At 34.5% G+C, this 13,528-nt stretch overlaps 1 protein-coding gene across 2 annotated transcripts in view; it reads left to right on the forward strand.

Moving 5' to 3' along the window:
• The window catches only part of GRIK2 (glutamate ionotropic receptor kainate type subunit 2), a 359,794-nt gene extending 347,095 nt beyond the window's left edge, over nt 1-12,699 (forward strand). For both annotated transcript variants that reach the window (XM_079299157.1, XM_079299156.1), the window contains one exon: nt 11,729-12,699. In XM_079299157.1, coding sequence (XP_079155283.1) covers nt 11,729-11,893 — 165 coding nt within the window. In that variant the 3' untranslated portion in view covers nt 11,894-12,699. The remainder of the gene's footprint in view (nt 1-11,728) is intronic.
• The last annotated feature ends 829 nt before the right edge of the window (nt 12,700-13,528 follow it).

A 13,528-nucleotide genomic window follows, 5' to 3' on the forward strand; every position in this document is an offset into this window, starting at 1 on the left:
ACAAGCTAGCTTGCCTAAAAATAAGTATCCTAAATAACAATTTTCCAGAAAAATCCAGAAATTATGAATGTGAGAACAGCTATATATGTATTAAATTCTACTACAATTTCTAGCCATTCAAAACTCAATGAACCTTCAGCAGAATGGAACTAGTTCAAAATTAATAAAATTTGCAATAGCAGATTGTAGAAATATCAGATAGAAATTTAATTAATTTTGTAGTACTTCAAATAATGTGAAATGAGACACATAGCTATTTTTTGAGATGAGGGCATACTCTTGCTATAGTAGTAAAAAGTACTAGATTAAGTGTATTGAAACAGTAACACCAACAAAGTATTTCTGAAGTTATACAATCAAATCATAATATAAAGATCAATTAAATTAGCCTTTTTGAAATATTTATTCATTTATAACTTATAAAAGCAATATAAGTACTTATAAAAACAATAAGTACATTAATATTTGTTTGTATTTCGAATACATTTACAGGGGAGACAAAAGCTATTGAACTTTCCATGTTGAATAATTCACTGCTCAGCTGCACAATTGAGTTGGGAAAGATCAGTGTGGATAATTCATCTCACAGGCACAGTGACTGAGCACTGGGCCCAAAGCAGAGATCAGTAGCTAGGAATATACACATTACATACAGAAATGTTTTACTTACAACTGCAGATTCCATGGAACAAGAAATTCTGAATGCTGAGCCGTGACCTATATATGAGACAATGTCTTCAGAGATGGCACAAATTTATCTGGATGATTCTTGCCTGAAATGAATTGAATACAGTAATTTAAAACACTTTCTGCACAATGCTCAACACATTTTTTTATAATGTAAGGATAGCACAAACAAGACTTTCTGACCTCAACTGGCTCAAAAATTCATGCAGCTTTAATGCGCTACAGAGTTTCTAGGTTTCGGTACAATTTGATTTTAAACTTATTAGAAATTAAATGTGGTTTTGTCATTATTGCTAATAATTCCGAATTTTCTACTTCAAATGCCTGTTTTAATAATGTGATAAACTGGAGTGTGTTTTGGACTAGATAACTCTTCTGGTCTTGCCTAGTACATAGTCTCACTGTTTCCTTCAGAGAAAGTGCTGGGAATGGCAGAGCATGTATCCTTGTCTATGGCAGAATGTTGTTATTTCAGTTGGCACAGTGGAAAGGGCAGGAGGAGATGGTAGGTCAGAGGTTGTCCTGACTGCATTCCTGCGGAGTGACCACATGATGGTGCCTTCTAATTTCTGAGAGGGAAATTTAATTGTCACTTTTTAATAAAATTTATGTCACAATGCTTACCTATTGTTTAATTGCAGACTTTCTGAAAATATTAAAGGCTTATATTATTTCCCATTGTTTATGATACAAACGTCTAATTATGTCATCTACTTGGAAACATGTTATTATCAGGCCTTTTTTATCTAGCCAATCTTGACAATAAATGCTCAGTCATTTGCATTTTATAATTGCTTTTGCTGCTGAATGACCTGCTCCCTTATTTTAACAGGCACTCAGAGGGCAGTGAATAAGCAAGGTTAGAAACAGAAGCCATTTAAAACAATAACTATGTCTTTCCTCTTTTCTTTTTTTTTTTAGTTGATGTTCATCAATGCATTATGGGTTTATGCCCATTTCACACATTTAGTTTTGTATATCTCATGCTATTTTTAAATGCCAAAGAAAACATTGACCTTGAAGACCATTAATATTTAGGATAATATATTGATGATTCTTAGTTCATTGACCTTTCCTTTGATTTTGTGTGTTTGGGGTATTTTTTAAGTTTCTCTGGGGTTATTTCTATTTTCATACCATCCCTACACAGTGATTAGATACTACTGTAAGTGTCAGCTGTGTGATAGAAACTACGTGTATGCTGCTGAAAACATTAGGATGAAATTCACAGTATTGATGAAGGCAATGTCACAGATATATTGACCATCACTCATTGTCACCCTTGTAAATCATTGTCCTTGTGCCTATCCAGGTCAGGATTTCTTTGGAGAGGGTGACATTGGCTGGAGAAGTTATCTGCACACCTGGTTTTATTGATGTAGGGGTCCCACACCCTTCCCAAGAGGCAAGGAGGGGCCAAAAGCTGATAGGCTGAAACAGGTGTTGCACTGTGACCCTAGTCAGTTACCTGTCCCTGATTTCACTTCTCTCAAATAGGATTTAACTACTCTCAGTTTGTTTACATGGAGTCAGTGCAAATGCTAACAAGAGTTTATTTTGCAAGGTCTATTACGATCTGCTCATGCTAGGATAAGTTTAATTCATCATGTCTTACAGTGCTTCTTTTTAGAATTCATGTCAGCAAAGTGCAAATATATAGCTTGTCCTATATGGAAAGGAAGAAGTTAATGGTTACTGAAATATTGTGGTGATTCTTTGTCAGCAGGATGTGTAGAAAGTCATTATTTTAATCTTTGTTTTAATTGTTATCTCACCAACAGTGCAAAACCAAATTTCAATAATTTCAAAAGAAAAAAATGAAAAGGTTTTAGGATACTTCTTATTTTACCATAGTATTTTATGATGTGGTGGTTTGAGTTATTCTTCCAAATTTTACTAAATTAGTTTTCACTAAAGTGCTTTACTTTCTCAAAATAATGCAGTTATGTCTGTTTTGCTAGAGTTCAAAAATATTTATATATCAAAAGCCTTTGAATTTGGAACAGTCATTTATAATAGTTTTGGAACAATACCAAAGTAAATCTCAGCCTAGTGATTTTTTCCAGGGGGAGACAAGTTCAAAAGATTTTAAAGTCGAAAAGCTTGTTCCTCAGGCTACAAGAAACAAAAGAATGTGGACATTCTTGGTGAATTGAAGTAAAAGCTTTGGGATTTATATCCCAAGTAGCTTTTATACAATCTACAGTCAGTGATGTAGTCTGTATTTTTGTGTCTCATTTTTTAATGGAGTAACCTCATAAATTGTTATTTTGGCTGGGAAAAGCAACAGCTGGGACGGGTCACAGAGGAAAATGTTTTTCCAACACTAGCACACTGCATTCTGCAATTATACCATTGGAAAATTGGGAACTTCTATCAACCTGTAGTCCCCTGAGCACTGAATGAGTATGTATAAACTTCTGTGGTTAATTTGTGTGTGTGTAAGTGTAGAGATTATGTGAATTTCAGTTATTAATTTTAATTAAATGGCCTCTTGGAAAACATGTAAGTATATATTAGAAGATATTTTCTAAGGGGAGGAATTGTTACAACAAATTGTTACAACAAATCCTCCCAAAACCAAAATCCAATCCACACCCTCAAACACCTTTGACAGAAGGGAAAAAAAAACAACAAACAAACAAGGGAGAAAAGAAACCCAAACAAACAAGTTTCTAACTGTGGCATTTTAAAGTAATTTGCAAACAATAAAATACTAAAACCAAGAACTCTATTTTGATTTTTGATCGCAGTTCAACCAGTATCTGTTTGGCAATGGACCTTTTTTCTGAGGTATTTTTAATGTCTTAATTTATGTCTTTCAAAAAACAACAGAAAATATATGAGTGTATGTAAAGTTGATCATTACATAAGTACATGAGCACACAAGTACAAGTAATTATTCAGCCAAAGATTAAAGCATAAATTCTAGGCTTGAGTTATGAAGCATTTTAAGCGTGAGAAGAATTTAAAGTTGGATTAAAAAAATTTGGAAATCCCTACATATTTATTTTATAGCAAATATGGTTCACTTTCACCCGTCAGAAGAAAGAACAAATTATATTATTATTTTCTCCTCTGACAAAAATATTTTTTCATTCCAATGGAAAAAAATTCATATCAGAAAGCATTCATATCTTTCTAAGGATTTTTATTGTCTTCCTCTAAATATTACTTTAGAATATATATAATATAATATGTATATTTTATATTAATTATATATTATATGTATTACAACATATAATATTATAATGTAAAACTTTAAACTTTGGATTTTTAATTGATCACCTATATTATAGTCAAATGTAGTAGCAAATACAATTTAGTTCACCTGGTTTATTTACTTTTACATTTGTATAGGTCAGCAAAACAACAACCACTTCCTACTACCTTTTAGGTTGAGAAAATATCCTTGACTGTCAGATGAAACGATATAATTGTAGAGAAATGGGTGCTAAACCTTTTGATATTATGTATTGCAATATGACTATAACAGTGTTTCCAAATAAGTAGAAAAGCTTGGCATTAAGTTAATACTAATAGTCTCTCTCTATTCAATATGATTTGAGGCCATGCCAAATTTCTCATTAAATTCATGCAATCACGCTGATCTATAAAACTAATATAAATATTTACAGTGAATAAAGTACAGAGAATTTAATCTGAGCAAACTCTGAAAAAAACCAAACCTGTTTAGAATTCAGGTAAGAAAGGTTATATTTATTTTCTAAAATGTCTCTGTAAAATTGAGAATTTCTTTACAAATTATATTATATAAAGCATTTTAATCCAGTTAAATTGATACTACAAAGCATTAATTATATAGCATCATCACTTCCTTTCACCATGCCTGGTGGCCAACAAGCCTGACATTCCTTGGACAAAAAGAATGAGTTTAGATGTAGGATCAAGGATTGTTCAACAGGTGAATGAACCTTCACATCCTGTGGTTGAGAATGGAAGATCTCAGAGGATTGACTCTGTGCAACCAGGATCACCTCTGCTGCAAGGCAGAGAAATATCTGCACATATGTGACTGCAAAATACACTCCCATTAGCATTGCAGTGATTATTGTTCTAAACCAGTTAGGCAGTGACATAGATTCTGTTATTTATTTTCTCAGTGACACCTACATGGCTGAAGAACTATTAATTGCTCCCAATCCTTGTTAAACACTAGTCAGTCATGTGTTGCCATTGTCCAGGGACATGAGACAGCAGTACCATGTTCTGGAAGAAGATCTGGACTGGTGTGGCAAGGTTTACATCAGTGGAAATTATTGCCTCTGACTGAAACATTAGTGACAAATAGTGCTTATTGCCACTCTGAGTTTGAAAACACAGACCCAAACCTAGAAAAATGTGTGACTATCAGCCTCTTCCAGAAGAGGCTGAACTGAAAGATGAGGATAGAAGATATCTTCTGAGTGCTTGCCTTTACCTATCCAGCACAGCACCTGTCTCCCTGGGATTAAATTGCCATCACCCCCCTATTTCAGCCAGGCACTGGAAGCTCAAAATGACTGCACCATCCTGGTCTGACAATAGAGTAGGACTGTGTATCATCTGCGTGTCAATGACACCACAGCCCAAATTATTTCATTATCTCCTCAGTGGCCTCATATACATGTTGAAAGGAGAGATGACAGGATGAAACCTTGTGGAATCCTGCATGAGAGAGAGCCCTCGGGGCTGATGAGCAATTGCCCTATGCCATCCTCTGGGATTTCTCTGAGAGGAAAGAGTGGAACCACACAAGTGCAATCCCTTCTGCCCCAGCCTAGGTCCACAGGTGAGTCAGAAAACATCATGGTCAGTGTGATGGCCAGAAAGGCTGCTGGCAGAGCAAAACAAAACCACTTTGAAAAAAACTTTCTGCACTGGTAGAAGTTCCCCATCAACCACAGGAAGAAGGGTAGCTGTCAGGCTGGAAACAAGGAAAATAATTTCAGAAGACTTTAAATGAACTCAAGTACTGCTTTCTTGGAAGTCTCTGTCATCCACCAGAGTGCCTTTTGTTCAGTTAGGAAGTAAATTTTAGAATTTGAGAGTGGATAAATTGTTTTTGGTGGGGTTTATTTTGTTTGTTTTATATGGGTTTATTTTTACACCATTTGATAATTTATTTAAGGCAAGCTGGAATTTTATTGTCCCTCTGGGAGACGATCACAATAAACACAAGGAGTGGCCTGCAGTAAGGTCCTGCATGTCATCTAAGTTCATCTCACAACTCTAAAACTCAGCAAGCACTTCAGCCTACAGAAAATTGTTTCTGTGTTGTTTTTTTATAGGAAGGGTCAGTCCCATCAGACTTTTGTTGATCCTCTCTGTCAAAAAGCTGCAAAAGTCTTTGAGATAGCCAGCATTCAGGTACAGGGTAAAGCACCTCGTGCTTCATCAAGCTGTCTGAAACTACTCTTCTGGTGGTGACTTTGTTGATACTACAGTGAACACAAAATTTTATCTGTGGAATTAAAATTTTCACTTTGCTTGATATTAGTGTCTTCATTTGAGTGGGTAGTGAGATTTCTGTATCATGCAAGAGACATATATTTTGGTCTGAAAGTAACTTCCTAAAACGGTTGTTTGTTCTATTTCTACCAAAATCCCAAATAATTGCTTAATCTAAAACCAAGAACATACTGGTGATATGTTCAAGAATTGGTGTGAATTCAGTCTGACATGTACTTGTGCATTGTACTTGCTATGGATTGAAACTGTACTGCATCAGAAAAGTCGGTGGCAAAATATTTTTCATATACCTATATTATGCATATATAGGTATGTATGCACATATATATGTGCAACCTTTGATCTATAGTCATGCTTAAGAATGAGTGTATAACTAAACAATCTAAAAATCTGATCACTGCAAGTGCACTTCAACTTTGAAATGCTTGTACTCCAGCTACCATGATATATGATTTCACTTTTTCTGAGGTTGTTTTCTCTTTAACTGTTCATCTTTTTGTGATCCCAAGCTAATGTTTTGAAAGGATTTGTTTTGCTGTCTAGAGGGTTTAAGAATGACAGGTTTTCCATACACATATTTAAAATCCCTGAAGGAGTGGCATAGGAATCAGAAACTGATTAGGAGGGAGAGTCAGAGTAGGACTGTGCATTCATTCTCAGCTAACTTCAAGACAAAAAACATTTGCAGAGGTATGTCCCTCTAGATGTTAGAACAATGACCCATAACACAACAAGACAATACAGGGATTGCTGCTGTTACTGCTTTAAGATAATTGAACAACTCTACAAATAATATATGACAGACAAGACAGGAAGTAATTAACTTCTCAGTAAATCTTAAATCCTTCTATTGAATGTTGACAGTCAGCTTTATATCATCTGCATCAAAAAAGAAAAAAATATATAAACCAGAGATTGGAGATTCTTTTTAGTTAAAACACACTGATTATTAATCACTTAGATCAGAATGTTTAGAGTGGTGCAGGAGTGCTGTTCTCTCTTCCTGCTGCTCTTTTTAGGCTGTTAAAAGAAAAATCTACTGTGATAGTCTCATATAATGCTACTATGATTTCTAAATACCTTTCTGTAATTCCCATACAGCAAAATAATGAAAGCAGTGTAAGTATTATCTACTTTTCATATTAATACACATGGGGAAAAATACTTTTTTTTTTTTTTTCTCACGCTGTAAAGCCACGCACAAGCTGTCTAATTAGCTTGTAAGCAGTGGTAACATTTTGCAAAATTCTTATTTTGATTCTCCATGACTTGTGAGTTGTCAGCTGTGGCAAAGAACGTCAGAGATTATTTGTCTTAAGGAGATGAACTTTTTTCAAAATTCTTCTGTGTTAGAAGGCTAACTCCAGTTCTGATTGAAATTATCTTTTGTATGCTTTTTTTGTGTTGTTTTATTATGATGTGCTGCAACAAAACAGATGCACTTATGTGCACTATAATTTAGAGAGATGTGTGCTATCCTTAAATTCTTCTTGCATTTGGTTATATCTATGACTTAAAGGATGCATTTACTTTCTGGTAGCATTTAAGAAGACAACTTATGATTTTGTAAGGGTTAGTGAAAAATCGATAATAACTCATGTTCCAGTAACGTGCCTGCAGTGTGGAAGGTAAGTTGGGAGCAAGAAGTTATTTTCTTTGAATTAAGTGGAGAGTCTTCTAATATATACTATGGTGCTCAATTCCATGATGGATAACAGTTTTGAAATGTAGCCTTTCAGATCTGTAAACATTTCACTGTTTTCCCCTAGCAATTGAATTCAGGATCAAGACATTGGATGATCTTTTTTAATATTATATCTGAAAACATCTTTTATAAAAAAATATGGTAGAGGTGCTTTTTGTTTTCATATCTTATTATTCCAAGAATTGTATCCTAACAGTGAAAAAGACAAAGTTTAATGTTATAGAAAATGGAGAATTGAATTTGAATTTCAATTGGAATTGAAATTAGACAAAATAATATTAATTTCAATTTTTAAAAGTAAACCATAAATCCTTTCTAAAATGTATTGCAATATGATTTTTTTTTAATACGTGTGACAACTCTTCCTTATATTTCTCAGATAGAATCCAAAGAAGAACAAAATATATGGATCATAAACTCTTACATAGCCTTGAAATAGTATTTTAAAAATACATTACTATTTCAGTGAGTGAAATTTGAAACAAGTGAACAAACAAACAGAAAATATATAACAATACTCTTAATCAGAAGCAATATTTTTATTACTGTATGTGCATACAAGATCCCATAAACAATTTAAAAAATAATTGGAAAACATAGCATGGAAGAATATTTTATATAAAATAGCTCTCTCAAAGTTGTGGTATCTGCTTTATTAAGAATGTCAGTCATTCAAACATTTATTATCTTTCAATGAGTTTTCATGCCCAGGTAAAATTCTCAGATAAAATGTGTTGACGAGTTTCTTGAGATCTCATTTTCAGGGTGTTTCAGAATGTTCACGCATCTTCTCACCTGTTGGATGTTGGTTGTAATCTATTTCCTACTGATATTACCTAAAATTTATAATCTGCAGATTTTTGCAAAGATTTTGGTAGATTGATTCCTCTTGAAAAGAATTTGCTCTAATTTGACACTCTTCTTAGATGTCTTGGAAAAAGAATAGATAAGAGACAAAATCTTGGAAGTTTTCAAAGCTAATGCATCATTTTAAAATTTAGAAGGATTTTGTTCCTCAGAGTGTTTTACCTAGGCCTTTAATTCCAGAGGTGAGAGCTGTGTAATGGCTACAAATGGTGTAGTGCTGAGTTACACTTCTTAATGCATTCCCTATGAAATTCCTGAGTTATATGCTAGCCCCTTCACATAGTGGAAATGCCAAGATCTTCAAGCCTTAGCAATTTAGCCTGTATGACATTAGGAAATACTAATTAAATCTTGTCCTTTTAAAATATTTCCAGGTTCATTTAAATTTCGTAACCGTAATGAGAGTTTTGATGTTAAGCAACAGCATTTTATTAGAAAAAAAGGTAAAGTCTAAGAGAATTGAATATTTTCTTTCAAAGTATAGCAGGACAAGGAGGAGATACAGCTTTCTATTTTCTATACAATGCTCAGCAAAGATACCTTATGCATTAAGATCTGACATATTATATCTAGACCATTCAATTAGAAATTTTAGCCACTTCATTCACACAAAGAAAGCTGTCTTAGATGTCGACTCAGTGCACATTGCACAGCTTGCTTCTGCCAGAAATGCCAAACTTTTGCCTCTGAAGGACACATACTTGACTCTAAACCAGAGAAATATACCTTCTTCTCCTTTGGACTCACAACTTATAATTTTCTTAGTTGTATGTAGTAAAATAATTTCTATTGCAATTTGAGTAGGCATTATTCCTTTATTTAAAACTCAGCAGAACAAAGAAATGCTTCAAAGGAAGTGTATCACACTCAGAGCAAGATTACCCTTTCCTTCACTTCCTACCTGCCTGTTTCCTTATTCATGCAAAGGATTTGTTGGATTCATGTTCAGTTCTAACTCCTGATTAAGACAACTCATGTTTGTATTCTTCAGCATGAAACAGAATTTTATGTAAAATTATTGAATTTATCAGTGAAACAGGAACTGCTTCTGAAGCCCCTCCTCTACTGCTGTGTGCTCTCATCCCTTATATACAGAGTTACTCAGGTTTTCCCTGTCTCTCTTTCTCTCTCCATGCCTCTGTTAACTGCTACCATGCCAAGTGGAACAGGATCAGTAGGCAGCAACTGCAAGTGACTTTACCTTGGATTGGACTAATGCCTGTAGGTTCTAGCTGTTTACTGAGACACAAGCTTAAATCTCTCTGGCAGAAGATGCTATTATATTGACACTCTTTAATGTGACTCATGTTCAGCTCTAATGCTCCAGCTGATGACTGGCTGCACTGAAGAAAAGGGTATCTGCCACATATTCTTCTTTAGCAGTTGTCACATTTTTCAAGGAACTCGATTGGTCAGGTCCTTTCAGAGGCTACCTTTTGGATTGATAACCATGCATGGAGAACCGGAATGTGGATTCTAATGGGACCCATGACTAAGCTAAGCACCGGTGTGTTTCACAGAATTTCTAGTGTTGCCAAATGACAAAGCTGTAAAATTTAATGGGGAAAGCTGAGTGCCTTACTGCTTAGACTGCTTTCAGCCCTGGAGGCTGGAAGCTGAATACAGGCTTTTATGAATACTGTTTCAATGTAGATTCCCAGCGAACTAGGTAGGGTGCAATGCTTAAATATTTACTGTATCTAATTTCCAGGCTTCAGGTTTGTATGAATAATGAAGATACAACACTCCAGATAACACTCCAATAAGCAGGGGTTTTATTTGAAAGCCAAATGAGACAATTATATATTGACTACCACTAATGAAACAAAATCAAAAAGTGGTCACAAGATAGTTATAGTAATTTTAGGTGCTTTGACCTTTTTGGTTCTTGTTCAAAAGGTTGTTTGTTTGTTTTTCATTTGTTCATTTGCCTTTTTTTCCTGATCATCTCCCTGGCCTGCAGATTAATTATTAAGAAAGAAAAATGCAAAAGATTAGACCTTACCTCACCTCAAATTTTCTTTGGCTGAGAACAATTGTCAAAAGCTTGGCTTAGCATCTCAGCTTCTGGGGTATGTTATTTAGTTAGTACATTTCACCATTAGCTGGAAAAATTTAAGTTAAACTATGATGCAGAGCCCAAAAATGAGACTTTTTTCGTTACTACCATATGTCATTTTATACTCTAATTCTCACACTGAGAGAAAGCTTATTGCTCAGCACAGTATTAGCAGTTGAGAATTTAGTCAGACTGAGACATTAGGGAGATTTTATTTTACTTTTCAAATTGCTTGCACTACAAACTGGGAAGAGGGTTTTGAGGATTTAATGGAAACATGTTGATGAACTTTTCTTAATAATATACTTTTCATAAAGATCAAAAAAACTGAATTGCTGTTTTGATTTTTTTCCTCAAACACATACTCCATAAATGATAAATAGTAGTGGGAAAAGTGTTTATATACAGAAGATATTGCAAATAATGGAGTAACTATCAGTTTTCAGTAATAGATCTGGATTTTAGCAGTATTTAAACATTAATTCAGGTAAACTTCCTACACTAAAAAAATGTTTTGTTGAAGAACTTTTACTTAAGTCACATAGAAATGCAATTATTATTTTGAAATATGACTAGGGAGATTCTACTGAATATTACTGAATGCCTACATCTTACATTTGTATATTTACTGTAAAGCTAACCTGTTGACAGAAAATTTGCTTGAAGGAGTTTTATGTAACATATGCATCCAGACTGTACCTGCCAGAAAAACAATTGTACAGGGAAGGTGATTTACACACTGAGTCATCACAGTTTGATAAGTAATTTTAATTATTATGTGATGCATATAATGAAGCAAGCAATTTGTTTGGAGCTTCAGACTGGGACAAAGCAAAGACTGACAAGGCTGTGCAAGCACAGTGAATTTGCTTCTAGACATTACAGTTACTAATTTCTTACAGCTGTTTTTTTTCTTGTTCCTCTATTTCCCTCTGTAGAGGTCCTTCTGTAGTGCCATGGTAGAGGAGCTAAGGATGTCTCTGAAGTGTCAGCGTCGATTAAAACACAAGCCACAGGCCCCTGTTATTGTGAAAACAGAAGAAGTTATCAACATGCACACGTTTAACGACAGAAGGTTGCCAGGTAAAGAAACCATGGCATAGAGCTGGGAAGCCAAATACCCCAAGCACAAACTGTCGTCTTTTTTCCAAACAACCTTGCGAGAATGTTTCCTGTGGAAATATGCAACAAGTGCAAAATAAAATGAGTTACCTCATGCCGCTGTGTCTATGAACTAGAGATTCTGTGATCTCAGCAGTTGCAATGGCCAGACTCGAATCACAAGCATCATGGATCAACCAAGTTATGCAGGGTTACACTGTTTGTCATGGGTTTCCATCATTCTGAATGAATGAATGAATGTTCCATGTGAGTTTTGTGGCTGGTTTCAAATGCAGTCTCAGTGAGAAGTTACAGGTTCCTTTTGAAGTTCAACGGTTGCCAGAAAAGGGAGAATAAATGCCCAAGATGATACAAACCACAGAAGGAGTCTAGTAGAAGTAATGTCTCAAAACTGTAGTGGAACAAGAAGCTATATATTCCTCTGAACTTCCTAGCACAGAAAAGATGGTAACTGCTGGTAGACTGAAACTACTGTCTGGACAAGGCGATATGATCTTCCTGGATGGAAGAAATGTTAAAAGTAAAGAAATATGAATCCCATGAATAGAAGAATAAATATGAGGATGTTCACCTGCTTTTGTTTTTTTGGACTGTTTGTTACACTGAACTAAGTAAATAAATAATAATTACAAAAAAAAAAAAAAAAAAAAAAAAAAAAAAAAGGAATTTAGCTGGGTTGGAACTTTGATCTAAAAAAACAACAAAAATATTTCCAGAATTTGGACCCAATTTTTAGATGAATGAAAGTTTCCTTAATACAAAGGAATGTGTCTTACAACCTTTAGATATAAGCAATTAATTTTCTTTTCTGTAGTTGTGAAAAGAGGGAGGGGGGTGGGATGCAGTGTATTTCACACATAGAGGGTTTGCATTTTAGCCTGAATGGGTTTTGAAACACTTGTTCCTGCTACTAATTGAACTCAATGGAGCCTGTGCAATTCTCACTAATGTTGGAAGAGGGATGGGTCACCTAAAATAAGTGAATGTCAAGAACTTAAAGGAGGACTGCATTTTTCAATACAGTCACAGTACAAAATGAGCAAAATTCTTGAGCAGTTTTTTTTTTTTCCAAAAAAAAAATGTTCAGGTTTATTTGTGGAAATGCAAGATTTCTATGAAAATAGTTTTTGTATGGAAATTTTTGTAATACTTTTTATCAACAAAATAAGAACATGTGTTTCTGTCAGGGGTGTGATGCCAAGCATGAGTGGTAGTGCGTGCACACCACCAACGTTTGGTGAAAACTATTTTTATCATGAAAAAGGAATCTTAGAAGAGACATATTTTCAAGTTATATAATATAAAAAAATAGGTGCACTACCACCACTGCTTACCATGCTACACCCCTGGTTTCCACTAAGCTGATAACATGCTGTCATGAACAATTGTGTGTAAATGGTAAAAGACACAGACCTCTTGACCACATTGTGATAGAAGTTAATATGCACTCAGTTTGCTGTTTGAATTCAATGCACAAAATTAAAAAAAAAAAAAAAAAAGCATTCAATTTATGTCAGTTTTAGTTGGTTTGGTTTTGCTGTGTGATTTGAGCAATGTATGTGCAGTACTTTGTATCAGTACTGGTACTTAGCTTCAGCTTAGTGCCCTATCCTGAT

The sequence above is a fragment of the Erithacus rubecula genome, assembly GCF_903797595.1.
Source record: "Erithacus rubecula genome assembly, chromosome: 2".
NCBI classification, from domain to species: Eukaryota; Metazoa; Chordata; class Aves; order Passeriformes; family Muscicapidae; genus Erithacus; species Erithacus rubecula.